We start from the raw sequence: 26972 nt of genomic DNA, 5'->3' as shown, positions 1-26972 counted from the left end.
GCGGGGATTACCGGGGTTTACCGGGGCTCACGGGCACCGGGACTCGCTGGGGCGCACCGGGGGGCACCGGGGCTTGCGGGCACCGGGAGCGGGGCACAGGGTTTGCCGGGACTGGGAGTTATCGGCACCGCGGGAGCGGAGCACGGGGGTTTACCAAGGTTTAGCGGGGCTTACGGGCACCGACACCCGGGACACCGGAACGTACTGGTACCGGGGCTTATCGGAGCTTGCCGACACTGGGAGCGGGGCACCGGAGCTTACCGGCACTGGGATCCGGCACCGGGGCTTTCCTGCTCCGGAGCTTACCAGCGCTGGGATCCGGCACCGGGGCTTTCCTGCTCCGGAGCTTACCAGCACAAAGAACGGGGAACTGGGACTTAAAGGCACGGGGACACCAGAGCTTACCGGCACCATGGCTAACTAGCACGGGGATCCGGGATGTCGGGATTTACCGGCACCGGGGCTTGCCGGCACCAGGAGCGAGGCGCTGGGATTTACCCACACCGGTGCTTGCTGGCACCGGGACTTCTCGGCACCGGGACCCGGCCCATCGGGACTTACCAGCACAAAGAGCGGGGACCTGGGACTTAGGGGCACCAGGACTTAGGGGCACCGGGACTTAGGGGCACCGGGATTTACCGGCACCGGCAGGGGGTGCTGCACCAGCGTCGGGGACGCGGAGGGACCGGGGGTATCGGCAGCGGGGGGGCACCCGCAGAGGCCCCGGCGGGAAGGACCGGCAGCGGCGGGGAAGAAGCGGTCCCGGAGCGGCAGATGGGCAGGAGAAGTGGCACCGGAGAGGGGGAGCAGGCATCGAGGCACCGGCAACAGGGCAGCGGTGCAGGGGGTCACCAGACAGACTGTGAGGACAGGAAAAAGGGCCGGTACCAGCACCGGGGAGCAGAAAAGCAGCACCGGCAGGGATGGGAGTGAGCCCCAAGCCCTGGCCCTGGCAAGGGGGACTGACGCCAGCACTGCCGGTATCGGTGCAAGGGATGGCCTGGGGCCTGGGGAGGGCGTGGGCTGGTGACTTGGGGGTCTGGCGTGGCACTGCTACAGACACAATCACCAACAAGGTCACTAGCACTGGACGTCCCAGGTGACCCAGTGACGCTGTGGGACACGTGTGGGTGTTTGCGGGGTCCTGGCATCCACCAAGGGGCTGCAGGACACACAGCAAGGACAGATGGACCGACACAAGGCACATCCATGGGCACCCATCTGCACTACAGGGGACCTTGTCCCCCGCTCCGGGCCCCGGGAGTGGCACACGGGACAGCCCCATCCCTGGCCTTTGGCCTCCCAGCCACCCTTCCACAGGTGGCTTGCACTGCCGGGTATGGCTGTGACGGTTCCGGGGTGTCACCAGGCTGGCTGCCAGCGGTGACACCGGGTGGCCGGATGCCACGAGGAGCACTTGGAGCATGGCCAGCGCCTCCACCCGTCTCGCCCCACAGCGAGGCCACCGGGGATGGCGCCTGGTGTCATCGAGTCACTGCGTAGCCTCGCTCACACTGGGCAGGGACACTGCGGGGTCACTGTGTGTCCTCAGTGCCGGTGGCTGAGCGGACACGGGGGCGCATCCGGTGGCTCCATGCCCAGGGCAGGGACATGCACAGGCATGGCACGTGCCTGTGGCAGCTGGGCATGGCGTGGTCACACCGGCTCCACTGGTCCTGCATGGCAGTGGCCCCACACCCTGCCTTGAGCCACCGCAGGGCTGGAGCCCGTGTCACCTGCCAGTGCCACCTATCAGTGCTACTGTGCCACCTCCTGCTCCCAGGTTGCTTCTGTGCCAACCTGAGCCGTGTCCCCAGGGATGAAACAGTGAAAGTTTTACAGTGAAGCCTGAGGCTGGGAGGGCTCCGGGTGCCTCTCAGTGCCACTGCAGATGGTGGCACCAGCCTGGCACGTGGCTTTGCAGCACGTGCAGTGCTGCAGGTGTGCCAGGGCACAGGGCTGGATCCGGGCTAGGTCAGCCAGCAGCACCCTCTGGAACCGCTCCACTCCCCCGTCCTACGGGAATTCCCTCCTCAACTGTGCCTCAGTGACTGGCGAGAGCTTCTGGGACCCACCACGTGGCATCCCAGGAGCTGTCACTGCAGTGGGAGCCAGGCACAGTCCGGGACACGGTTTTTTGATGGGCTTGAGTGTGGTACCATGGCAGGGCCACCACTTGTGCTGCCTTTCCTGTCCATTCCTGGCTTGCACACGGCTGGCACATCCTGGTGGCTGCCGCATTGATCAGCTCAATGCAGAGCTAATGATGAGGGAAGTGGTGTCGGGAGCCCTGGGGACACTGCAGAGGCCACTGGTGTTCCTTGTGCTGCAGCTGCCAGGAGGGTTCAAACTGCCCACAAACATGTCCTGGGATTCCCGTGTGTGCCATGCTCCAGCTGCGGCTGCCTGTCCCCACACTGCCGGTGTCCACATCCCAGAGGAGTGCAGGGGGCAGCTCCCGGGGGTGCAGAGCTCTCAGTTCCCTCCAGCCCCGGAGGTGAGGGGTACACCCACAGGATGCTTGTGCCCCCACAATGTGCCCTCTGGGCAGCTGTGCCAGCATCGCTGGATAGCTGGGCTCAACGGGCAGGTGCCCACTGTCCCTTGGAGCCATGCCCTGGGACCGGGACAGCACGGGATGAGCCAGGGAAGGGATCCCAGCTAGGGGGAGGAGCAGCTGGGGGTGTCAGCAGCTCAGGGTGGGGGCTCCACAGCCGGAGTGGGTGGGTACCACATCCCTGGGTGATGCAGGGTGGAGTACTTAGCACGGGGCCGTGGGTACCGGTGGTGACTCTGATCTCCTCCCCCAGACCTGCCCGCGCTGCTGACGCCCTCCGCAGAAGCCCAGGTACGGGGGGGCCGGTGACCTGCCCCGTCTGCCATCCCAGCCCGGTGTGGGGTGGGCACGGCTCCCTGCCCCCCTCGCCCGGGGGTCACAGGTCCTGGGACAGGACCCAGTAGCAAGGGGGGAGCGGGGACAGCCGGTGGCAGGGTGCACGGGGTCCCCAGCCGGTGCTGTCCCCCGCAGATGGTGCAGTCGCTGGGCTTTGCCGTGTACCGGGCGCTGGACTGGGGACTGGACGAGAACGAGGAGCGGGAGCTGAGCCCGCGCCTGGAGCAGCTCATCGACCTGATGACCAACAGCGACTCCGAGGACAGCGGCTGCGCCACGGCCGACGAGGGCTATGGGGGGCAGGATGAGGAGGAGGAGGGGGGCGAGGGGCCGCCTCGCTCCGTGCGCACCTTCGGCCAGGCCATGCGCTGCTGTGCCGCCCGCCTGGCCGACCCCGCGGGCGCCCCGGCGCACTACCAGGCTGTGTGCCGCGCCCTCTTCGCCGAGACCGTGGAGCTCATGGCCTTCCTAGCCAAGATCCGCGATGCCAAGGAGGTGAGCATGGGTGCCCGCTGGCACCGCCGCCCTGCCGGGGAAAGCACCTGCAGTGACAAGGGACTGGCGAGGCTGCAGTGCCCCTTCTGTCCATCCCAACCGGGGCTGCTGGTGCCGGCGTTTGGCCGTGCAGCCTCTGCCACACTGTGGTGCTGGCTGGGAATCAGGAACTGGGGTGCACCTCAGCGCTGCACTCCCGGCTGGACCTTCCGTGCCACCAGGACAGGGTGACAGCATCTTGTGCCTCAACAGCTACTCCAGAAGCTGAAGGAGGATGAGGAAGAGGAGGAGCGGCCGGCGGCGGAGCTGGGCAACCTGCGCAACACAGACTGGGTACGGCAGCGTGGCTGGGCATGGGGGCTGTGCCGGCCATGGGGGGCTGCTGACACCGTGTCTGTGTGTGCCCCCAGGCCCGGCTGTGGGTGCAGCTGATGAGGGAGCTGCGGCACGGAGTGAAGCTGAAGAAGGTGCAAGAGAAGCAGTTCAACCCTCTGCCCACCGAGTACCAGCTCACACCCTTTGAGATGCTCATGCAGGACATCCGTGCTCGCAATTACAAACTCCGCAAGGTCATGGTGAGCGTGGCCACTGTGCCAGCCCCTCACCCTCCATCCTGCCACTCTCCAGCCCTGCACTGACCCCCTTCTCTCCCCAGGTGGATGGAGACATCCCCCCCCGGGTGAAGAAAGATGCCCACGAGCTCATACTTGACTTCATCCGCTCACGGCCCCCCCTGAAGCAGGTGGGTGCCAGCACGGGGCCACCTCCCTGGTGTGACAATGCTGGTGGGTCCCATGGGTGCCATCCCTGGGTGTCCCATCTGTGCATCCCGCAGGCATCAGAGCGGCGGCTGCGGCCGCTGCCCCAGAAGCAGAGGACGCTCCATGAGAAGATCCTGGAGGAGATCAGGCAGGAGCGGAAGCTCCGGCCCGTGGAGCAGAAAGGTACCGATGTCCCCTCCCTGCTGTGCTATGTCACCTGTGTGCCCATCCCCATGGCACTGAGCCTGTCCCTCTGCAGGATACAGCTCCTTGCCCTGCATCCCACATGCCTGTGCTGGCCACCTGACCTCCAGCTCCTGCCTCGAGCTGTCCCGGTGCCCGGCCAGCGCCGTGCCTGTTCGCCCACGGCCACGTGTCCTGCTCAAAGCACCCACCCTGGCCGAAATGGAGGAGATGAACCTCTCTGAGGCAAGGGGGAACCTGCAGAGGTGGGGAGTCTCAGGGGGTACTAGGGTGCCCTTGGTGACAGTGCCATGGCCTTGCAGGATGAGGACTCTCCGGCCACAGAGGTGCCACTGAAGCGGGATCGCTCCTTCTCAGAGCAGGACCTGGCACAGCTGCAGAGCCAGCTGGGGGGTGACCAGGCTGCACCCCGGGACCCAGAGCCACTGCAGCCCGAGCCTCGGCCCCGCTCAGGTACTGCCGGGGGTCCCCATGTCCCTGTCCCCAGGGGTCTGTGCCCCGCCTTTCAGCAGTGGGGGCACTGGGCAACATGTCCTTGCCATGGCCTCCCTGTCCCTCCCGGCAGGCTCCGTCCCCGCCAGCTGCCACCCGCTGCCAGATGGCCCAGCACTGCCCCGGGCTGCCCTCGGCGCCGTGGAAGAGAGGCCAGAGGATGGATCCAGTGCTGCCCCTGCCAGCAGCTCCAAGCACCTCTGGCTGGTGGGTTCTGGGGACACCAGATGGGAACATGGGCTGGGGACAGCAGCCGAGGCTGGGGGTCCTTGTGCCAGAGATACTCTGCCTGTCCTGGGACACTCTGCCTATGCCAGGGATGCTCTGCCCATGTTTGGAGTCTCTGCCCTGGCACAGGGGTGCTCTGGACCATGCCCTTTACCACAGTCCAATGTGACACATTTCCCCCCTGTTCCACAGGAGTTCAGCCACCCTGTGGAGAGCCTGGCCCTGACTGTGGAGGAGATGATCAACGTGCGCAGGGTGCTGGTCAAGGCTGAGATGGAGAAGTTCCTGCAGAGCAAGGAGCTGTACAGCAGCCTGCGGAGGGGGAAGGTGGGAATGGGGGGCTGGAGGGGCTGGGGGCCACGTGTCCCCACCCACACACCCCCAGCTCACCCTGCTCTGCCCACAGGTCTGCTGCTGCTGCAGGGCCAAGTTTCCTCTCTTCTCCTGGCCTGCATCGTGTTTCTTCTGCAAGCGGTGAGCACTGTGCCATGCTGTGCCATGCTGTGCCATGCTGTGCCGTGCCACGGGGCTGGGAGGGCGGCAGCAGGGTCCCCACAATGGCCCCTCTCACCCACCTCTCTCTGTGTACCCAGGTCTGTCTGTAGCTCCTGCAGTCTAAAGGTAAGGGACTGGCTCTGGGCAGTGCCACTGCATCCCTGTCCCATTCCACTCCTGTCCTGTCTTGTCACTGCAGCCATCCCCATTGCTGTATTCCCTATCCCATCCCTGTCTCTGTCCCTGTCCCATCCCGCTCTGACTCCCGCATTCCGGCAGATGAAGATGCCTTCCAAGAAGCTGGCTCACATCCCCGTCTACGCGCTGGGCTTCGAGAGCCTGCCGGGCTCGCTGCCGCCCAGGGCCCCGCCGCTGCGCCGGAGAGAGCCCTTCCAGTGAGTCCCTGAGCCTTCCTCCCCCTCTCCCTCCTCCTCCTCCTCCGCCGGCGGAGGCTGACGGGGTGCCCTGTGCCGCAGCTCGCTCTCGGGGCCGTGCTGGCGCCGGGTGGAGGAGGAATTCCCGCACATCTACGCCCAGGGCTCGGTCCTGCGCGACGTCTGCTCCGACTGCGCCGGCTTCGTCACGGACGTGGTCAGCTCCAGCCGCCGCAGCGTGGCCGTCCTGAACGCCAGCGCCGCGTCCCGGCGCCGCGCCAAGGCCCGCTCCCTCTACAGCGACGCGTGGCTCCAGTGAAGGGCCGGGCGCCCCGGTGATGGTCGCCACGGGGGTGCCGGTCACCCCGGCACAGCCCCCCGATGTACATATATACATAGGATGGATACACACAGCTTCTATATTTATATACGTTATGGACCAGGGGGCAGAAGGAGCCGTTCCCGCTGTCCCTGCCATCCCCTTCTGTCCCCGCCACCGGCCCCCGAGGGGATGGATCCCGTTGTGGGACACTGCAGAGCCCCGGAGGACGGGTCCCGCTGCGGGGCAGCTCTTGGGGGATGGATCCTGCTGTGGGACACCCGCAGCCCCTGCGTTGTCCCCCCGGCCCCGCTTCTGTGCCAAGCCCTGGCTGTGCCGGGGTGCCCGGTGCCCTGGGCTGGCATGGCTGTTCTGTATGTCCCCTCCATAATAAACCCGCTGGGCTGCCCTGGGGCCGCGTGGCTGCTCCTGAGTGGATGGGGAAGAGCGGTGAAGGGTGCTGCGGGGTGTGAGGGGATCGAGGATGGGGGTACTCCATTTCACCGTGCACATCTCCCACCGCCATCCTTCCTCCTCCCCGGCCTGTGCCCACCCGTGACCCCGCACAGCACCGCGGGAACATCCCGCTCCCCATTCCCATGCCCCCCTCGCAGCCGCGGGCCCGGCGCAGGCTGTCCCCGGGCCCGGAGCAGGCTGTCCCCGGGCCCGGCGCAGGCTGTCCCCGGTCCCCGGTCCCCAGCCGTGTCCCGGGCAGTGCCTCGCCCCGGTTCCCACGCTCCCGGTTCCGGGCCGGAGATCGCGGCGCTCAGGGGGCGTGGCCTGCTGAGCGTCAGCCAATGGGTGCGCTCGGTGGGAGTGGGCGGGCCCTGCGCGGGACGGGTGCGCAGGCGCAGTTTGGGCGCAAGCGCGGAGCGCGCGGGGGCGATGTCGCGCCGGGCCCTGAGGCGGCTGCGGGGGGAGCAGCGGGGCCAGGAGGGGCCGGGGTTGGGCGAGCTGGGCCTCGACCCCGGCCCGGAGCGCGCCCGTGAGGGGGGGCCGCCGCCAGCCCCCGGGAAGGGGCCCCGCGGGCCGCCCCGCGCCGGCGTCAGCAACCGCTTCGAGCTGGTGAGGGGGGCAAACCCGGGGGACTCCGGGGTGCAGCGGTTGCTGGGGGTTGCTGGGGTGTCAGGGACTCGGGGGAAAAGTTACTGGGGGATAAGTGGGGGGCAGTGACTGGGGGTGACAGCTGGGTGGGCAGTCCGGGACATTGCTGGGGGACAGCTGAGGTGACAAGTCACTGGGGGTGGCTGGGGTGACCTGGGGGCAGAGGCTGGCGGGGTGTGGGGGTGACTGGAGGGAACAGGGGGGCAGGGACTGGGAAGGGCTCACAGTGGGGGTGGCAGAGGTGACAATGTGTATGACAGTGATTTGGGGTCAGCGATTGGGGTGGGAGTGATCGGTTTGGGTGGTGGGGGGCAGTAATTGGGGCTGAACTGGGGGGAAATGGGAGAGAGGCCTGGGTTTGGATGTTGTCAGAGCTGGACTGGTGAAACTGTTTTTAGGAACATCCCTGCCACCTTCCCAGCACTGCAGGATCCCGCTGCTGGATGTCAGATGGGCCCTGGTGGTACTGCTGGGTCCTTAGGGTGCCTTGTCCAGAGCCTTGTCCTGCCCTCCACACACCTGATCCAGCCCCAGCCATTCCCTGTCCTTCCCCGAGGCTGTGTCAGCACAGGCAAGGCTGGGTTTGGAGGCTGTTCCAAGGGAAGAGGAGAGTCCATGGTGTGAGGAGATCCTGTGCGCCTCTCCATGTGCATGGGACTGTCTGGGCAGCCACTGGGTCCATGCTTGTCATGAGGGGTGTCCAAAAGTCCATCTATTTGCAGGTGGAGTGTTGGATCAGATCCGTGGGGAATTCTGTCCCTGGGCTGTCCCTGCAGCTTGTCCCTCTGTTTGCAGATCCCGGCTGAGGAGTCAGAGGATGAGCCAGTGGCCGGGGAGGAGCGACCGGAGACCCGGCTCAGCGAGCAGGACATGGCAGGAGGGAGCAAGGACAGGAGCAAGGAAGGAGCTGTGACCGAGGAGACGGATGGTGATGGACAGAGAGAGGGGCAGGAGGCTGAGCAGCCAGACCAAATGGTAACTGCTCCCAGAGATCCAGCTGAGGGATGCACACTGGGAACTCGTATCTGTGTGAGGATGAGCAGTTTGGTGCTGAGAGCTGGGTTTGTGTGTAGGGTGCAGAGGGATTTTCCAGCTGCAGAGAGGAGGCACCCAAGGAGGTCGTTGTGCTGTGTCCACATGAGCTCTGAGGTCGGGCCAGGGAGGAGTGGTCTCAAGGAGGCATTTATTTTGGAACAGGGGATGTGAAAACTTCAAGCAGTGTCAACTGAACACTGAACTTCTTCTTCCCCATAGTGATTTGTTGTCATTGGGTATTGATCCTGTGGTCTGCATCAGCCCAGCAGTGTCTTCTTGCAGGATTTTGTAAGGAAAGGGGCATTTAATTAACAATTTTCCATGGCGAGTCCATCCCAGATCTCATGGAGAAGAGGGTTGGGGGAGCAAAGGGGTTGGCCCCTGGTCTCACTTGTTGGCTGTGCATTTGGGGTTTGTGTTCCTGGTTTGGGTGGCAGAGGAGCAAAGTCCACTGTCTGTGTGCATTCCAGCTGTGCCGCTGGCCTCTGCCAGCCCCGGGCCTGTGAGTGCTCTGGATAGTGGGTCCCTGTGTGAGCAATGGCTCCAGGGCTCCTGATCTGGTGAGTTTGCTGTGCCAGCACCTCAGGACACACCTGTGGCTGCTCCCAGAGCTCCAGGGAGGACATGGGAGCCCTGGGCAGGCAGCTGCTGCTCTTGGGCAGAGCCAGGACAAGGCTTGGAGCAACCTGGTGTAGTGGAAGGTGTCCCTGCCCAGACAGGGTGTAGGAACTGGATAAACTTTAAGGTCACTTCTACCCAAAACCATTCCATGATGCTGTGATCCCTTGCTGAGCTACCTGCTAGATCCTGGAAATGTGCTTCCCAGCTGTGCCAGTCAGGTTAGGGGATCCCCTGTCACTACTGGACACAAGGTAGGTAGCATGGATTTAGTTACAGCAGGCAGAGGTATGATTATCAGAAGAGAAGGGTTTTATTTTGGGGTTTTTCAGCTCCTTATATAAGGTGTTCCAATACAGGTTTAATATGATTGGTAAAGGGAGCAACACCTCTCTCATCTCATTGATGGGACAAGATAAAACACTTAACACAGCTGTACAATATTGTTCTGAGAACTACTATCTATTTACAAAACACAGTCCTTGAGAGAGAAATGTTCTCAAGAGGCTTTCCCTTGGGAACAGATCAGTTACTGACAGGCTGAAAACTCTCTCAGACTCAGAAAATCAGGTGTACAATCCCCCAGCATCCTGAGCTGAAGCAGTTTCAGGGGAGAGGCACTCTGGTGCTGGGGCCTTTGTCAGGTGTTGGTTTCTGTGGAAACGGGAGTGAAATTGGGAACTGTCCCACTCGCCAAGAAAGCAGAAATGCAGCTTATCCTGGGCACTGAAAGATGCTGAAGCATTTCCTCTGCACCTGGCACAGCTAAACTTGTCTCTCTCCTGGTTTTGTAGCCTTAGACATTGATGTGGAAGTCAGCTGAGGTTTAACCCTTTGTGACTCTTTGGTGCTTTCCTCTATTTTCTTCTTGTGTCTTCATTTCCACCCACTAATAAACACTAAAGGGTGAATTTTGGTTTCATTTAAGGACCCTCAGTGTGCTGATCCCTGTGGGAAATGCTCTCCTTCCCATGGAGCTGGCACCTCTGCAGTTCATGGTAGTGCTGACAGCTCTTCCCTTTGTCTTTGCAGCTGGCAACGAGTAACAAGCCACGGAAGAAAAAAAAGAAAAGGAAAACCAAGAAAAATTCAGCAGGAGAGACTCTGGTATGTGTGTGTGTGTTCTGAGTCAGGGACCAGGCTGATTCCTGCAGTGGCGTTGGCAAAGTGGGAATTCTGAGGTGACTAGGAGAGATCCTAGGGAAAAAGCCATTTCAAAATTTAAAGAAGCCTTTTTAGAATTGTGGAATCCTGGAGTAGTTTCAATTGGAAGGGACCTTAAAGCTCATCTCATTCCATCCCCTGCCATGGGCAGGGAGACCTTCCATCAGACCAGGTTGCTACAAGCCCTGTCCAACCTGTCCTGTCCCTTTATTCCCTGTCCAAATCCCTCTCCAGTTCTCTCGGAGCCTCTTTAGGCACTGAAAGAGGCTCTAAGGTGTCTCCAGAGCAGAGGGGCTCCAGCCCTTGGAGCATCTCCATGGGCTTCTCTGGACTCATTCCAGCAGCTCCACATCCTTCCAGTGCTGGGGACCCCAGAGCTGGAAGTAGCAGTTGGATTAAAATCATTAATCTTCTTAATTCAATAGGAGTGAGGTTCAGGTGGGAGCTGGTTTGCTGGTGAGGTTTGAGTCTGAACTGTCCACAGAGTTACAGAATCCTTAAGGTTGGAAAAGACCTCCCAGATGATGGAGTCCAACCTCCCTCTTCACTCCAGGGAGATTCAGTGTTCAGCATGCTGAGCCACCAGGTTCTGGAGTGGCTAAGCTGTGACAGCAGTGCCAGCGCCCAGCTGGCCACCTCCTCCTTGGGAATTCCAATCAGGAGTGAGTTTCTGAGGTGGAAAACCCTCTTGGAGAGCGTGTTTCCTTTCCCAATCCAAGAATATTGAGCAGCAGGGGGACATGTGCCAGCTGGAGGCTGGGGGACACCCAGACCCAGGCAGATTGGTTTGCCAACGAGGGATAATGCAATCTCTGTTCCAGCAGTTCCATGCACATTATCCCTTTCCTGTGTACACTGCACTCAGAGGGGCTAAATTTAGCTTGAGAAGGCAGGCTGGCAGTGCTGCTTGGGTGTCCTGAATGGAATTCTGTGTTCCACCCATGGACATCATGAGGAGGATGTGAAACAGGCACATAAGAAATGTGTCACTTGTTTGTTGAGGGAAATCAGGGTTAAAGTGTTATATAACTGTTGGATGTGAGCAGCTGGATGGATTCCTGGGGTGGCTGGAAAATGGGGAATGGGAGAGTTGGATTTAAGTCATGTGAGTGTTTTGAGACCTTGTCATGAGGCTCACAGCAGTAACTTGGTGTTTCTGTGGAAAGTAGAGGGTTAAAATTTTAAAACATCTTTGGACAAAGAGTGGAGTATCAGGCCAAGGGGAAATGTCTTCCCACTGTCAGAGGGCAGGGTTGGATGGGATACTGGGAGGAAATTCTTCCCTGTGAGGAGGGTGGTGACACCCTGGCACAGGGTGCCCAGAGAAGCTGTGGCTGCTCCATCCCTGGAAGTGTCCAAGGCCAGGCTGGCCAGGGCTTGGAGCAGCCTGGGATAGTGAAAGGTGTCCCTGCCCATGGCAGGGGTGGAACATGATGGGCTTTGAGGTCCCTTCCAACCTAAAGCATTCCGGAATTCTCTGAAGAGCCACAGCCCCCACCCAGGGATCGGGATGAGCTGGAGGCAGCTGGGTGTGATCTGTGCTGGGTGTCCTGCAGGCTCCTGTGACTCAGCCTGTAATAAATGCCTTGGCTTTGTCTTTCTTAAGGAAGACAACGACCTGGAAGACATCGACAGCCTTTTGGAGAGGATCGAGGACCCCAGGCTGGCCCCGCAGAGCCAGGGTGGGATCACTGCTGACACCCGGCCTCTGCTCTATGTGGAGCACAGGTACTGCTGGCTCCCACCTGGCTCTGGCCTTGGAGTGACAGGATATCTGCTCCCTGAGGAGGCAGCTGGGAGCTTCCCAGTGTGATCTGGCCAGGAACTCAGCACCTTGACTGAAAGGGTGGGAATGGTTGTGCACATCCCTGCTCTGGTTGGGATGGTTGTGCACATCCCTGCTCCAGGTTGGGGGGTGTTGTGCACATCCCTGCTCTGGTTGGGATGGTTGTGCACATCCCTGCTCCTATCTGCTCCTCTGGAAGCTGTCTTTAGTTCTGATGGGGATTCTCTGCTGCCAGGCCTGCTTGCAGTGGTGGCAGAACCAGATTAGTCTCCAGAGGGACCTTCCAGCCTCAGATCATCTGTGGGAGAACCTCTGCAGAGGTGCCAGTAGCCCTGGTGTGTGAAGCTTGACATGGGATTCACTTGTGCTCCGGAGCCCAGGCTTCTCCCGGGAACATCCCAGCTAAGGCTCCATCTGCCCTGGAGAGGGCAGCAGCAGTATTCCCCAGCTCTGGAGCAGAGCAGGAAGAGAGCCTGTCTGATGGAGCAGGGATTTCCCTTCCAGTTCTGGCAGTTTCAGTCTCCTTTCTCCATGCTGTGTCTGATCAGTGGGGAGTGTGTGACAGTTTGGGGGTTTTCCAGAGGAAAAAACCCCAGTGGGGAGCTGGGTGTTGATGGAGATACTTGAGCGTGCCACTGTTTAATTAATAGAGCTTTTCTTTCTTCTTTCCACCTTCTCAGAAACTTGAATCCAGAGAATGAGTTGAAGAGATACTTTGGGGCTCGTGCTGTGCTCGGGGACCAGAGGTTAGTCCAGAATTTGATATTAAACCCTTTCCAAATCCAAGGAAGTGTGTCTGTCCTGCTCTTGGCAGGGTTCATGGAGTCCCCAGTGCCACACCCAGGTAATCCCAGGCTCAGGGTGTGCTACTCATTTAGTAGCTGCTTATTGGGACAGAGGAATATTTTCTGCAATAAGTACAAGGTGGGGAAAGACTTCTCCAGGCTTTTACTGGCATTTGCTTTTTCTTTTGCTCCTTTCCCCTCTCATTTATTTCCAAACCACCCTCGAAGGTCCTTTCATTCAAGTTCACAGAGCGCAGACACAGGTTTTGTTTGTTTCTCCACCATTCATCCCTTGTTGCCATCCCAGAGCCTCTGGACAGAAGGTGAACCCTGAATACTTTCAGAGTGTCTCATCCACTTGCTTCCAGGAGTCCAGGGAACCTGTTGGTCCCTGGGTGTGATGTCTCTGCATTTATCCACTGCACTGTGCTGTCACACAGTTGGAAAACCATGAATGGTCTGAGCTTGGAGCAGTGCAGGTGGAAGGAGGGAAAGTCTGTAGAAGAGCATTTGGTACTTGAGGAAGAAACTGCAGTCCCTTGGGATTGTCCTGTGCACGGCCAGGAGTTGGATTTAATAATCTATGTGGGTCTTTTCCAGTTCAGGATAGTCTGTGATCTCTTTCTGGGGAGACAAGGGTAGCCTTGATCCTGAATTGCTCCTGAAACAATAAATCGTGCATTTTTGGGTACAGCTTAAACTAATCAGTTGCCATTTGAAGGCTCTGCTGGGAAGAGGGATGAGTCAGAGGGATGTGGGGCTCTCCTGATTGGACCTGGGAAGCTGTTTGAAGCACAGAGGCAGCTGAGAGTTTGGCAGGGATAAAAACAGGGAGAGAAGCTCTACAAGTGGAGATGCTGGAGGCACTGGATGGTCTAGATGGTGCACATAAGGCAAAGCCTGAGCACAGGTATGTTGTGTCCTGAAGGCAAACGTAGAGCTCTGGGCACAGCTTTGTGTATCTCTCTGTGGGGAAGAAATTGGATCACATTTTTCCCTTTGACGTGGTTTCATCCTGTCAGTGCTGAGGAGTTGTGACCGGTGTGTTCCCCTCCCCAGGCCAAGGCAGAGGCAGCGGCAGTACGTCCGCAGCATGTGGCTGACAGCTCCCAAGAACACCTGGCCACGCTACAGCAAGACAGGTGAGGCTTTTGGGGCTGCCTCCTGCCCTCTTAACCCTTGGCCTATGTGACATGGATGCTGCTCAGGCCATGGAATCTAAGGGAGAAGTGCTCCTCAGCTGGTGGAAATACACCTCCTGCCTCAACAGAGAGCTCTGTGGAGTTGTACCTTACGATTTGGGTTTGTTTTCCCCTCTTTTGGAGGTTGCAGGGCATGGGTGCTTCCCATCTTAGCAGCAGAACTGCTGGATAATGAGAAGGATCCCTGGGCAGAACGAGCAGCCTGGGTTTTTTGGGTGGGTTTGGGATTTGGACTCATGAGAGGGGGGGAAAAGAATGAAAGTCTCTGGGAGTTTCCAAAAGCACGTGTGTCTCTGGAGCCAGTGATGGGAGTGAGCTTTTGATGCTCACTGTGAGAGAGCAGAGGAGGTTCTTTTGGGGTACCCAGGTCTCCCCTGCACCCTGCAGGTATCACCATGCAGCTGCTGGACACCCGGAGGGGCGTGCAGCACTTCACCTTTGAGCACCACCGTGAGTACCAGCAGGTGCAGTTCAAGTTCCTGGACGCTGTGGAGTCCATGGACCCCAACAACATCGTGGTACGTTGGGTTTGTCGTGCTGTTCCCTCCTGTGTTTCTGCAGCCCCTTTCCCTGGGAGGTTGGGCTGGTGCATTCCAGTGGAATTGTTTGGGTTGGAAAAGCCTCTAAACCAACTGTTCCCCCAGCACTGCCAAGGCCACCCCTAACCCATGTCCCCTGGTGCCACATCTACATGGCTTTTAAATCCTTCCAAGGATGGGGAATTCACCCCTGCTCTGGGCAGACTGAGGCCAGGGCTGGACAACACTTCTGGAGAAGGAATTGTCCCAAATATTCAACCTGAATCTCCTCTGCCACAGCTTGAAGCCATTTCCTCTTGTCCTGTCCCTGTTCCTGGCAGCAGAGCCTGACCCCTGCCTGGCTGTCCCCTCCTGTCAGGGAATTGTGCAGAGCCAGAAGGTTCCCCCTGAGCCTCCTTTTCTCCAGGCTGAGCCCCCCACAGCTCCCTCAGCTGCTTCTGATGCTCCAGCCCCTTTCCCAGCTCCGTTGCCCTTCCCTGGACATGCTCCAGCCCCTTGGTGCTTATGTTGGGGTGAGGGGCCCAGAACTGACCCCAGGATTGGAAGTGCCCCAGCAGTGCCAGCACAGGGGATGAGCACTGCCCTGGTCACTCCTGTGGCCACAGCATTGCTGACACAGGCCATGTGGCAGTGACATTCCTGCCCACCTGGGCTCCTGTCCATCCACTGTCTCCTGCACCCCCAGGTTCTTTTCCAGCCATTTTTCCCCCAGCCTGTAGCACTTATGGGGTTGGTGTGACCCACAAGCAGGACCCAGCATGTCACCATGTTGACTTTCATCCCATTGGCCTCATCCCCCTGATCCATCCTGTCCAGATCCCTCTGCAGAGCCTCGGATTATTTATATCCAGTCTCATTTGGACTGTTAGGACCTCTTTGGACAGTAGAGCCCTGTGTGGGGTGAGGCAGCGCTGAGTTGTGCTGTCACCTTGTTAATCAGTGACCTCCTTGGTGCAGAGGAGGTCTGGTGGCCGAGCCTTGGTGGCTCTGCCAAGCACGTGCCAGGTCACCTTCTGAGAGAGGAACCCACTGGAACTGTCCGTTTGGCTGGAAGGGTGGGAACAAAGCTCCCTTGTCTCAGCTCTTAGCCAGGAAAGGAGGAATATTGTATAAACCCATCGTGAACTGGGAATCCAAACTAACAACTGTTCTATTTATAAACTCCTGCAAGAATGAAAAATTTGTCTTTTCTTGGTATTTCAGCAAAACAGGCTTTTGTGTTAGGAGTCCTTCATGCGTGTCCGAGCTCATTAAGCTGTATGGTAACATTTATAGTTTGGAGTGATAAGCAACAGCAAAATTGCTCTGCACCCAGCTAAACCATAACTGAGGGATGTTTCTCTGAAAGGTCTGGCCACATGAGCTGGGATCCATGCCTTGGAGATGTTCTTTAAAGAGCCCATTGTCTGCTAAATAAAGTTTACTTCCTTCTGCTTTCCCATCCCCAGCTCAGGGCTGCGGGGCTCTCTCCAGCTCAGCAGTTCTGCCTGGATTGAGGGATTTGGATTAAGTGAGCCAAGGTAATTCCTGTGCAGCAGTGAGTGTCCCAAGGACAGCTCAAGCTCAGTCCCCCACACAGGACAGGCTTTCCATGGTATTTTAATCTGGATGCTCTGACCTTCTTAGGGGGTCTGGCTAAATTTGAAGACATTCATACGGCTTGAAGTCTTCCCCTTTTCCATCAAGGGTAAGATGTAACAGATGGATTTTGCAATTCCAGATGGTTTGTCCATGGTCACCGCTGTCCTGGCATAGCTAGAGCCCAGCTTTGCCTTGTTGCTGTGGTTTCAGTACATAAAACATTGCTTTTGGGGAGCCTCTTGTTCAGTGAGTGCTTTTTCTGTACTTGCTGGCAGGTTAAAAGGGTCTCAATGACCTTTTCTTGGCTTTTTCCCATCACAGTGACCCTGAGTGCTCCATGTCCCCCCCTAAAAAGCGGACTAGAAAGGAACTTAAGAGTTTTATCCCTTAAGGAAGAGGTTAATCATCAGGCAAGTGGCTCCAGGCTGGGCTGGGACACCCTGGAATATCCAGTCTTTGTGCTGTAGGTGGTCTCCACCCTGCAGATGGAAACTGCTAGAGTTTTGGAAGCTTTGTTTTTTCAGTTTCAGAAAAAAAAAAAAAAAATCCCCAAAGTGTGAGAAGATTTGTAGTACCTTCAGTATTTTACTGAACTGAGGTTTTAGGTACTTGAGAAAAGTAGCCTATTTATAATATAATTAGTGTACAGTTAATATAATTAGTGTATTAATATAATTAGTGTATTAGTATAATTAGTGTATTAGAGAAGATTTTTAAGTTAACTTCTTTTCTGAAGCCTGGAAGTAAATATTTATTTATTATTATCCATTACCATTGCTGATTCCTGGATTTGTAATAGATGTGTCCAAATGTCCAGAGGATGCAAAAGCCTGATCAAATGCTCAGAACTGCTGAGGGATAGATAAAAAAACCCCAAACTGTAGCAGTGCCTGCATCTCGTTCTCTCCTTTCCAAGGAGATGGAGGAGCTGGGAGAGATCTGGAGGAGAGCAGTAAAGCTGAACAAAGGCGTGGCAGAGCTGGGAGGGAGCTGCCCAGGGGAGGCTGCTGTTGGGGGCTCCCATCCTGCACATGCTGGGGAAGAGCTCCCTGTGCCCTTCCAGCTTGGGGATGGATCTGGCAGGGTGGGATTAATCTTGGCATTGTGTGTCACAGAGCTGGAAGGTACCTGGGTCAGTGAGTGAGACACCGGTAATGACACAGAATCTTTGCAATGCTCTTGTGCAGCTGCTGCTCCAGATGAACCCCTACCACGTGGACTCCCTCCTGCAGCTCAGCGACGTGTGCCGGATGCAGGAGGACCAGGAGATGGCCCGGGATCTCATAGGTAAGAGTGAGGTGAGGAGCAGATGTGTTGGTGTGAAATCCTCCCCTGGCAGGGGCAGTGTGGGGCAGGAGCTTGGTTCTTCCTGGACCGAGCAGAATGGTTCCTTTTCCCACCCAGAGTGTGAATTATGTGGAAGTGCTCACTGCCCTGGTACCTGTTGCCACCACATTGTGTGAAGTAACTTTGTGCCTTACTGGGCTGGGAATGAGCTGGTTTCCTGTCTTTTGGGCTAAACCGAGTGCTGGGCAGTGCTGTGCTGGGCTGGTGTCCCTGTCCTGTCCCTGACACGGACCTTGCTGTCCCCAGAGCGGGCCCTGTACAGCCTGGAATGCGCCTTCCACCCCGTGTTCAGCCTCACCAGTGGGACCTGCAGGCTGGACTACCGGCGGCCAGAGAACAGGTGAGCAGGGCTGGGGAGCAGGGAGGCTCAGCTGGAGCTCCTGGACCCCTTTTGGCCACAGCCACCCACACTCACCACTGCTGCTCATCCAGGAGTCCCCTGAGCATCCCTTTCTGTGGGGGGCTCCTGGGATGGTGCTAGAGCACAGGCAGCTCGTGAATGGAGGCTTCTGCACAAAGCATCCCTTTTCCCAAGGGATACCTTCCTGCAGTAGGAACTGTCCCTCCCTATCATATCCTTTTCATGCCATTAGTAACCCTTAGCCTGAAATGGTATAAAAATCCTTGCTGTGTGTTTCCAGCCATCACCCCCAGCACTCACACTCCTCCCAGCTTGGGTCTTTATGTAACTCCAGCTCTGCAGCTGCTGGGAAAGGTGACTTTATTCTGGGAATTTTCCAGTCAGCTGACCCAAGCCATCTCTCCCAAACTGCTGTACCTGGAGGGTGCTCACATTTCAGTCCCTGTGGCTGACACGCTTTGTGCCATCAGTGACCTGTATCACCAGTTCAGGTGTTGGGCCTCCATGCTCTGTGTCACCGTCCCCATGCCACTGGGACAAGGTGGGATGTGGATTTGGGGGATTTACTTGATCCCAGTCTCCAGAGCAGCTCGTGAGTTTTCTGTCCCTGGTCGTGCACAAAAAGATAACAAAAACAAGAGCTGGGAGCATGGGGCTGGGGGGTGTCTGTGGCATCCCATGCCTCACCAGGATGTGATGCTTGGGGGTGAGGAGCTCTTGATGACTGTGTCCCCTTTTTTGAGTGACACAAAATGCTTCTCTAAGTCCTGCTGCTGTTCCCCATGCAGGGCTTTCTTCCTGGCTCTCTTCAAGCACTTGATGTTCCTGGAGAAGAGGGGCTGTCCCCGTACAGCCCTGGAGTTCTGCAAGCTCATCCTGAGGTAGGTGCCTCCACCAAGGGTAGAGTGTCTGGGTTTGGGGGCATGGTCACCCCAGAGGGGTCCTGCTGCTCCTGGGCTTGGTGTGGGCTCATCCCCACCCCTTAGGGCTGCACAGTCTGTGCTGGGGATGTGCTGGTGCCCTTGGAGAGGTGATGGGTGACGAGGGGCCCTGGGTGGCCTGTGACTGCCTGAGCTTGGAGGCTCAGCAGAGCAAAGAGTGGCAGTGGCTTCAGCCCACTCAGTTTGTGGCCACAGATCCTTCTCCTGGGTGGTAGCAGGGGACTGTCCCCTCTGTAGGGGCACAGAGCACCACATTGTCATCCTGCTGGCCATGCAGGAGTGACCGCGTTCCTGTTCTCTCCACTTGCTGAGTCACTGGATGTCACTGGGAAAGGCTGTTTGACTCAGAAATCAGGGCAGCTCTCTCAGCTGTTGTGACACTGGGTTTGTTCTCTCCCCCTGCTCCCAAGCCTTGATCCTGAGAATGACCCACTCTGTGTGCTGTTGCTGATCGACTTCCTGTCCCTCCGGGCCAGGGAATACACCTTCCTGACCCGCCTCTTCCAGGAGTGGGAGGTGAGTGGCCAGCAGGTGAGGGGATGGGTGCCTGGGGTGCTCCCCACCAGGTCAGCCCTTTGGAGGGATCTCAGCTGGTATCCAGCAGCATTGGAATGATCCATACAGGCCGGGCTGTTGGTTCCTGTAATCCTTGGGTCCTGCAGATAGCTGTAAGAACTCAAAATTGCTCACTCAGCTGTGGGGGCACCGCGCCAGGGGCTGGGAACTCACTTAACCCCAGCAGGCAGAGCCCCGACCCCGCACAGCCCAGCTCTGCTGCACAGCATCATTTCTCGGTAACGCTCGCTCTGATCCTGCAGAGTCACCGGAATCTGTCCCAGCTGCCCAATTTCGCCTTCTCGGTGCCACTGGCCTATTTCTTCCTGAGCCAGCAGGAAGAGCGCCCGGAGCTGGAGCGGGGCCAGGCCCGGGAGCGAGCGGCCCAGCTCATCCAGCTCGCGCTCATCATGTTCCCAAGCGGTGAGTCTGTCCCCACCGGTGAGGTCATCCTCCAGGGCTTTGTCACTGTCCTCTGGGAGAGCCGGGACTGCATTCCCGGCAGGCGGATGCAGAGGCAGGAATTTGCCCAGGGCCTTTGAGGAGGGAGCCCTGAGTCAGAGCGGAAGCGGTCGGGCAGAACAGTGTGGCTGGGCGAGTGCAGCTCTGGGCTCCTCATCCCAGCACAGACACTGAGGGGCTGGAGCATGTCCAGGGAAGGGAACAGATCTGGGGAAGGGGCTGGAGCAGCTGAGGCAGCTGGGGGCTCAGCCTGGAGAAAAGGAGGCTCAGGGGAGACCTTCTGGCTCAGAACTGACTTCACAACTCCCTGACAGGAGTGTGCAGCCATGGTGGGGTCAGGCTCTGCTCCCAGGGAACGGGGACAGGAAAAGAGGAAATGGCCTCAAAGTTCAATATTGGGAGTAATTCCTTCCCCAGAAGTGTTGTCCATCCCTGGCCCAGTCTGCCCAGGGCAGTGGTGGAGTCCCCAACCCTGGAGGGATTTAAAAGCCGTGAGGACACAGGTTAGGGGTGGCCTTGGCAGTGCTGCAGGAATGATTGGGCTCAATGATCCTAGAGGCTTCTCCAGCCTTACAATTCTGTGATTCCATGATTCTGCCCTCCCTCCCCAGAGCAGCCAGTGCTCCTCCACCAGCAATGGTCAGGGGTGAGCAGGCTGGGGGAGGATGAGAGCTGGAGTCTCAGAGCAGGGAGATGTCTCACCTCCTGGAGGCTGCCCAGAGCCAAGGACAAGCCGGTCTCCTTGGCTCTCCCTCCGAGGCACAGCTCTGTTTTGGATGTGCTCTCCCCATGGGTGCCCATCACTCTCCCTTTCATCCTCTGGGTGCTGCTGTCCATGAAAGGAGCACACAGCCCTCGGGCCCAGGGGAGGGTGTGTGCAGCAGGAAGAACCAGCTCTCCAACAGAGATTCAGTTTGTGGGGGCTGGAAACATTTTTTAGGCTGCTTGTTGGGGTGACTGGGATAATGCCTGTGTGAGCACAGGGACCAGCAGTGTGCTCACCCCTTCCTTGTCCTTGTTGGTGCCCCAGGGGTTCTGGCCCTGAGGAGGGGAGTGGCTCTGTGCAGGGGTGACCCCTCCCCACCCCACACTGCCCCTCACCAGCAGCTCCAGACGAGTTCTCTGCCTTTGTCTTGCAGTTCTGATGCCACTTTTGGATCACTGCAGTGTGCAGCCCGACGCCAGGGTCGCCTCCCACCCCTTCTTCGGGCTGAATGCCCAGATCAGGTAAGGCCTGGAGATGTTCTCAGCAAAGGGAAGGGATCGATTTTGCCGGCGGCGGGGATCTTGCATGCTCAGACAGCTAATGGTGGAGCTCGTTTGGCTTCCCTGAGTAGGCTCATTTGATAATGCCTCATTTGATAATCCTTTTGATAATGGATTTCCATAATGGCCTGTGGATCAGGCTGATAGACCCACCTCACCTCAAGGTGGACAGGTCAGAAGTTCACCAGAGCCTGTTGGTGTGTGCAGGGAGGGGGAGCAATGCGTGTGTCCTCCCAGGGCAGGCTGTCTCCAGCCAGTCTGCGTTCCCTTGACACGTGTTCTTCTCAGCGTGCGAAGGCTCTGCCTCAGGCCAGGGCAGCGTCCCCTCATTTCACGGCTCTGCTTAGCCTAAAAATAGATGGAGGCAGAAGTTCTGGTGAAGGTGGATGGCCATATCCAGGCAGGAGCCTGCGAGTCCTCTCGTGTTCCCACGCCAAAGGCCAGAGCTGAGCCCCCAGCATCCCGTGAGGAGCGGGAGGAGGAGGAGGAGGAGGAGGAGGGTGCCGTGAGTAACAGCCATCTCCCATAGCCAGTCGCCCGCCCTGAACCAGCTGACATCCCTGTACGTGGGCAGGACACACGCCCTGTGGAAGGACCCAGCAGTCATGGCCTGGCTGGAGCCCCACGTCCACGAGGTTCTGCACATGGTGGAGGCCCAGGACACGCTGGTGCAGGAGGCTGAGCACAAGTGAGCACAGAGGGTGGAGGGCAGGGTTCCTGTGCCAGGGGACAGAGTGGGACAGAGGGTCTGTCCTAGGCAGCAGCAGTTCCAGTGTCTGGGACAGGGCTCAGAGCCCCACAGCTGCTGGTCTGATGCCAAAGGTCACAGCACGGGGCCAGGAGGGCAGTGGCTGAACCTGCATTGCATATCCTGCACTGCCTTCCCCAGGCTTGGCTGCCACCTGTACCCTGGAAACATCCTGGAGAGGGTGGAGGGGTGGCCTGGAAGGGCAGGGATGGCCACACAGGGAGGTGAGAGCTTATAAACACTTCCCAGTGCTGAGAAACAGGAGAGAGCCATCAGGTGTCCTAAACCAAGGTCAGTCTGCTCATTCCTGAGCTCTCCACTCTCTCGGGAGCTCAGCAGCTGCCACCCCCTTTGGCTCACTCTAAGCCAGCTCCATCCAATATGGCCCTGTCCCCCGGAGCCAGGGAAGCTGCTGACACTGCACCTGGAGCAGCAGAAATGGGACTCATTTCTGAGTTTCCCATTCAGGGCTCACTGCTGTGTCCCTTCCCCACCTCAGGAGGAAGATCCGGTACCAGAGCGCTCCCAGGAACATCTACCGGCACATCATCCTCTCGGAGATGAAGGAGGCCACAGCAGCTCTGCCTCTGGTGAGGGGCCTGGTGGGACACAGGGGCTGTGACTGCACGTGTTATGGTGGCACTTGTGTCCCTGCTGGGCCCATCCTAACCCCTGTCACTCACGGCTTCTGTGGGCACCTGTGTTTGCTGCTGCTGGATGCACAGCCTTCATTCCTTCTTTTTTCCTTCATTCCTTCCTTTCTCCTTCATCCCTCCTTTTTCCTCCCCCTGCAGGAGGTGACCTCCCAGCCAGTGATGGGGTTTGACCCCCTGCCTCCTCTGGATTCCATTGTTTCCTACACCCGACCGGAAAGGTACCACCTCGTCCGCTGGTGCCTGCGCTGGCACAGCCGGCCGTGTTCCCAGGCTGTCCGTGGGTGCTCGGTGCTGACATCCTCCTCCATGGCACAGCAAGAGCTGTGGTGCTCCAGGCAGGCAGAGCTACAGGCTGCACTGGTCCTGCTGCTTCCCATAGTGGTCACCACTGGCCATTCCCAGCCATAGGGCAAAAGCCAGGGAAAACCCAGGCCACAGCTGACTGGGAGGGTTTGGGGTAAATGGAAATTTAAATTACAGCCAGTCCTGGTACTGGGGTGATGCCATACATGTGTTCAACACCAACCCTCAGAACAGAGCTGGTAGAATCATGGAATCCTAGAATGGTTTGGGTTGGAAGGACCTTAAAGCTTATCTCATTCCACCCCAATGGGCAGGGACACCTGCCGCTATCCCAGGTTGCTCCAAGCCCCTTCCAAGCTGGCCTTGGTCATGCTCATAGTGACTGCTTTGCACAGTTGCTGCTCAGAGTTGCCTGAATTCAGAATCCCATTGGAACCCCCGGTTCCCTCCCTCAGGGCTGGTTCCAGCAGCACCATGGTTCTCCCAGCACTGCCACATCCCATTGAGGAGTCACAAACTGAGCTGTACCTTCACCATGGTGCCACTTGTGTCTTCCAGGACAAGCCATCCCTCCAACGAAAGCACTTTATCCCTCTTCTTCCGCTCGCTGCTGCCAAACTTTAACTTGCAGGTGAGCGCACGTTGGGATTTGGGTGCACCGTTCCCCCATGGTGTTCCTGCTCCTGGAGCCACTGCTGGCAGCAGCCTGCTGCTGCTTTGGCACCAGTGTTGTCCCTGTCCCTGCCACCACAGTGCTGCTCTCTCCTAGGGGGACATCCGGCACAACGGGGACGACGAGGCCGGGGCAGCGCAGGACCTCAACCAGGGGGTGAACAGGCTGATGGCGGCCATGCGGGACATGCTGGCCAACATCCAGTTCCAGGAGCCCCCCCGTGACGACAATCCCGAGGGGGACGGCGACTGGGACTGAGCCCGGGCTGTCTGTCCCCAAACCCTGTGCATCACCCCCGATTTGTGTCGCACTCCAATAAAGTCACACAAATGGACTGGCTGTGGGAATGGGCTGTTCTGAGGAGGGGGCTGCAGCCATGGCACGGTCTCCATCTGGGGAGCGGGGCTGAATCCGCAGTGATGGGCCCTGGCCAGGGCCTCTCTCTTAACAGGGGACAAGGGCTGTCTGAGCATGTCCGAGCTAATCAACAGCAGCTGTCCCTTGTCCCCATGGCAGCTTAGTCCCCTTCTGGCCTCCTCTACACACAATTTCCATCCTATTCCCCTCCCTGTTCTTCTGGCTCTTGTCCTTAATTCCCAGAGGGGTTTTGCTGCCCTCTTCTTCAGCTCCTTTGTGCTTCCCATAGCCTGGAGCTTCCCTCCCTCCACAAAATACTCTGCACCCTCACTACACTGAACCTTCCAAAGGTCTCAGAATCCCCTGTGCCAGTAGAATTGTGCATGGAGTAGCTTTTTCAGCCTTTCAATTATGTTTGGAGAAGAAATCTTCCCCCCTTCTTTGTTTGTCTATCATTTATTCCTTCACCTTCTAGAGTCAGGATCGAGGTAAGCCACAGTCAAACCTTAACTCCTGCTTGTTCCTGTAAAGCTTTTTTTAAAGCTTTTTTTCCCTTTTTTTTGCAGAGTAATGGTGAATACATGGAATAAATCCCTGTTTCTGCTGTATTGCCTCCCTGGGGGGCTGTAGCTGGGGTGGGTTGGCCGGGTGTGCAGACCCGAGTCTCAAGCCAGCCTGCCCTGGCTCCGTTCCCCACTGGTATATCCAAATCCCAAGGGATCCCATCCCTGTAATTTGGCATGGGGGCAGCCTGGGACCCCATGCCCAGTGTGCGCAGCTGAGCCATTCCCAACCGTGCCAGAGGGAAGGGCTTCCCAACGGAAGTGGATAACCGTGGGATCGGCTTTCTGGGGGAGCTGTGAATGGCTCTTTGGCAGCCGTGCGGCTCCAGGCATCAACACGGACCGAAGGCACATGATGGTCAGATGGGTCCTGTCCTCACCCCGCCTGCCTGGGACCCCTCCGGCGCCGGACTCTGCAGCATCCCATTTAATCGTGCCTTTGACGATTCCTATCGCATCCCATGCCTGCCCCATTGTACATCTTCCCTGGGGCCATGGGAATGGGACCCCTGCCAGTCCCAATGCGTGGGACAGCTTGGATCGGGCAGTGCAGAGGGTCCTACGGGGGTCCCCGAGGAGCATGGATAGCTCAGGGTGTGTGGATGGTCCCCATGGCAGATGGGACCCCCCAAGACGGTGTCCCATGGGGCACATTGAGCCCATGGGACGCAGAGGCCTGCAGGGCATAGGGGCCTCTCAAGATATGCAGCCCCCCAGGATTCAGGACATGTGGGCACCCTAAGGTGCTCGGTCTCCCAGGGCACAGGGGACCCTATGGCAGCGCCCCTAAGGTTCATGGACCACCCCAGGGTGTTTGGGACCCCTGGGCACATGGTGATTCCAAGCAATCGCCTTCCCCAAGGCCATCCTCTCAGCCCTGGCCTCAGCAGCGGCTCCCCTCACTGCCCAAGTGCCTCCCTCATGCAGGTGCCCACCCTCGGAGGAGGAGGAGCTGCGGGAGCCGCCTTTAAAGTGGGGCAGAGAAAGGGCCCTTTCTTCCTCAGCAACCTGGGCCGGCGGGCGTGGGGTGCGGGCAGCGCTGGCACAGAGAGCGGCCGCCACACCAGAGGGTCCCGGCGGGCACACGACACCCCCGGCACATCCCACGCCTCCCGTCCCCAATTCCTCGGCATCCCCTCGGCCTCGCCGCCGGGCGCCGCGGGAGAACTGGCGGGGCACAACGGGGGCTCGTGGGCTGTGCGGGTGCCACGGGGGGCCCCGGGGCTGTGGAGGGGGCCATGTCGACGCTGGCCCCCCTGCGTCTGCTGCGCGAGCCCTCGAATGCCAGCGAGGGCAACCAGAGCAACGCCACGGTCGGGGCCAGCGGTGGCTGGTGCCAGGGGCTGGACATTCCCAACGAGCTGTTCCTGGCACTGGGGCTGGTGAGCCTGGTGGAGAACCTGCTGGTGGTGGCCGCCATCCTGAAGAACAGGAACCTGCACTCGCCCACCTACTACTTCATCTGCTGCCTGGCGGTGTCTGACATGCTGGTGAGCATCAGCAACCTGGCGGAGATGCTCTTCATGCTGCTGCTGGAGCACGGGGTGCTGGTGATGCGCCCCAGCATCGTGCGCCACATGGACAGCGTCATCGACATGCTCATCTGCAGCTCCGTCGTGTCTTCCCTCTCCTTCCTGGGGGTCATCGCCGTTGACCGCTACATCACCATCTTCTATGCCCTGCGCTACCACAGCATCATGACGCTGCAGCGGGCTGTGGTCACCATGGCCAGCGTCTGGCTGGCCAGCACTGTCTCCAGCACCGTCTTGATCACCTACTACCGCAGCAACACCATCCTCCTCTGCCTCATCGGCTTCTTCCTCTTCATGCTGGTCCTCATGCTGGTGCTCTACATCCACATGTTCGCCCTGGCCCGCCACCACCTCCACAGCATCTCCAGCCAGCAGAAGCCACCCACCGCCCACCGCGGTGGCAGCCTGAAGGGTGCCGTCACCCTCACCATCCTCCTGGGCGTCTTCTTTATCTGCTGGGGGCCCTTCTTCTTCCACCTCATCCTCATCGTCACTTGTCCCACCAACCCCTTCTGCACCTGCTTCTTCAGCTACTTCAACCTCTTCCTCATCCTCATCATCTGTAACTCAGTGATTGACCCCCTGATCTACGCCTTCCGGAGCCAGGAGCTCCGGCGGACGCTGCGGGAGGTGGTGATGTGCTCCTGGTAGGCAGGGGGACACGCTACCGGCACGGCCACCCCCGCCCCGAAACGGACAGATGGACGGGCTGACGGATGGACAGGACGAGCCGCGGGGTGCCCGGTCCGGGCGAGGGACTCACGGTTCCCAATAAAGGCTCTTTGCAGTGACACTGTGGCTGGCATCGGGCAGCCCCGGGGAGCCCCGGGGGGAGAGGTCCCTCCCGGTTCCCGCCGGGACCAAATGACCCTTGAGCGACCGGAGGGACCGGGAAGGACCGGCTGGGCGGCGGGAGGCTGGACCCCACACGGGGGACAAAGGGCCCATCACCGTCGCCTTTGTTCTCGGGCCGCGCCCGCCGCCGCCCACCTCCTCACTGGCACCGGCACTGTTCCCGGTGCCGCGGGGGCCACCGGCGACCCCGGGACCCCCAGGGCGGCCCTCCCGTACCCCGTCCCTATCCCTCCCCGTTCCGGGACGCGGTTGGGAGGGGTGTCCCGTGTGTGTCCCCC

At 59.0% G+C, this 26972-nt stretch overlaps 3 protein-coding genes across 4 annotated transcripts; all 3 read left to right on the top strand.

The window, feature by feature from the left end:
- Nucleotides 1–2797: 2797 nt before the first annotated feature.
- SPIRE2 (spire type actin nucleation factor 2) lies at nucleotides 2798–6675 on the top strand. Its single transcript, XM_015639538.3, has 14 exons — nucleotides 2798–2848; nucleotides 3029–3388; nucleotides 3641–3721; nucleotides 3799–3963; nucleotides 4044–4130; nucleotides 4224–4332; nucleotides 4409–4578; nucleotides 4656–4806; nucleotides 4919–5052; nucleotides 5266–5400; nucleotides 5480–5547; nucleotides 5667–5694; nucleotides 5848–5963; nucleotides 6045–6675. Exons 2-14 carry the CDS (start codon nucleotides 3029–3031, stop codon nucleotides 6259–6261), a joined length of 1821 nt encoding a protein of 606 aa, XP_015495024.1. The 5' UTR covers nucleotides 2798–2848; the 3' UTR covers nucleotides 6262–6675.
- A 468-nt stretch (nucleotides 6676–7143) lies between these two features.
- TCF25 (transcription factor 25) lies at nucleotides 7144–23721 on the top strand. Of its 2 annotated transcripts, none has more exons than XM_015640370.2 (18): nucleotides 7144–7326; nucleotides 8161–8340; nucleotides 10051–10125; nucleotides 11789–11910; nucleotides 12649–12714; nucleotides 13813–13895; nucleotides 14343–14473; nucleotides 17263–17362; nucleotides 17669–17762; nucleotides 18572–18664; nucleotides 19135–19240; nucleotides 19543–19702; nucleotides 20881–20968; nucleotides 21537–21695; nucleotides 22255–22345; nucleotides 22550–22629; nucleotides 23273–23345; nucleotides 23484–23721. In XM_015640370.2, the coding sequence occupies exons 1-18, from the start codon at nucleotides 7147–7149 to the stop codon at nucleotides 23643–23645; spliced, it is 2043 nt and encodes a 680-aa protein (XP_015495856.1). In that variant the 5' UTR covers nucleotides 7144–7146; the 3' UTR covers nucleotides 23646–23721. The 2 variants fall into 2 exon arrangements, with proteins under 2 accessions (XP_015495856.1, XP_033373100.1); XM_033517209.1 differs by having other exon boundaries at nucleotides 23170–23345; nucleotides 23484–23600.
- A 1722-nt stretch (nucleotides 23722–25443) lies between these two features.
- On the top strand, nucleotides 25444–26629 carry MC1R (melanocortin 1 receptor). Its single transcript, XM_015639517.1, has one exon. The coding sequence runs from the start codon at nucleotides 25546–25548 to the stop codon at nucleotides 26488–26490; it is 945 nt and encodes a 314-aa protein (XP_015495003.1). The 5' UTR covers nucleotides 25444–25545; the 3' UTR covers nucleotides 26491–26629.
- Nucleotides 26630–26972: the final 343 nt, after the last annotated feature.

This window comes from Parus major, chromosome 11 (assembly GCF_001522545.3).
Source record: "Parus major isolate Abel chromosome 11, Parus_major1.1, whole genome shotgun sequence".
NCBI lineage: Eukaryota > Metazoa > Chordata > Aves > Passeriformes > Paridae > Parus > Parus major.
Note: the sequence above shows the minus strand (reverse complement) of the source record. Positions and strands in the feature narration are given on the sequence as shown.

Coding starts and splice junctions, on each gene's coding strand:
- MC1R (XM_015639517.1), top strand. CDS start 25,546: ATGTCGACGCTGGCCCCCCTGCGTCTGCTGCGCGAGCCCTCGAATGCC.
- TCF25 (XM_015640370.2), top strand. CDS start 7,147: ATGTCGCGCCGGGCCCTGAGGCGGCTGCGGGGGGAGCAGCGGGGCCAG. Junction 17,363..17,668: donor GATGGCCCGGGATCTCATAG/GTAAGAGTGAGG, acceptor TGCTGTCCCCAG/AGCGGGCCCTGTACAGCCTG. Junction 17,763..18,571: donor TACCGGCGGCCAGAGAACAG/GTGAGCAGGGCT, acceptor TTCCCCATGCAG/GGCTTTCTTCCTGGCTCTCT.
- SPIRE2 (XM_015639538.3), top strand. CDS start 3,029: ATGGTGCAGTCGCTGGGCTTTGCCGTGTACCGGGCGCTGGACTGGGGA. Junction 3,389..3,640: donor AGATCCGCGATGCCAAGGAG/GTGAGCATGGGT, acceptor GTGCCTCAACAG/CTACTCCAGAAGCTGAAGGA. Junction 3,722..3,798: donor ACCTGCGCAACACAGACTGG/GTACGGCAGCGT, acceptor GTGTGCCCCCAG/GCCCGGCTGTGGGTGCAGCT.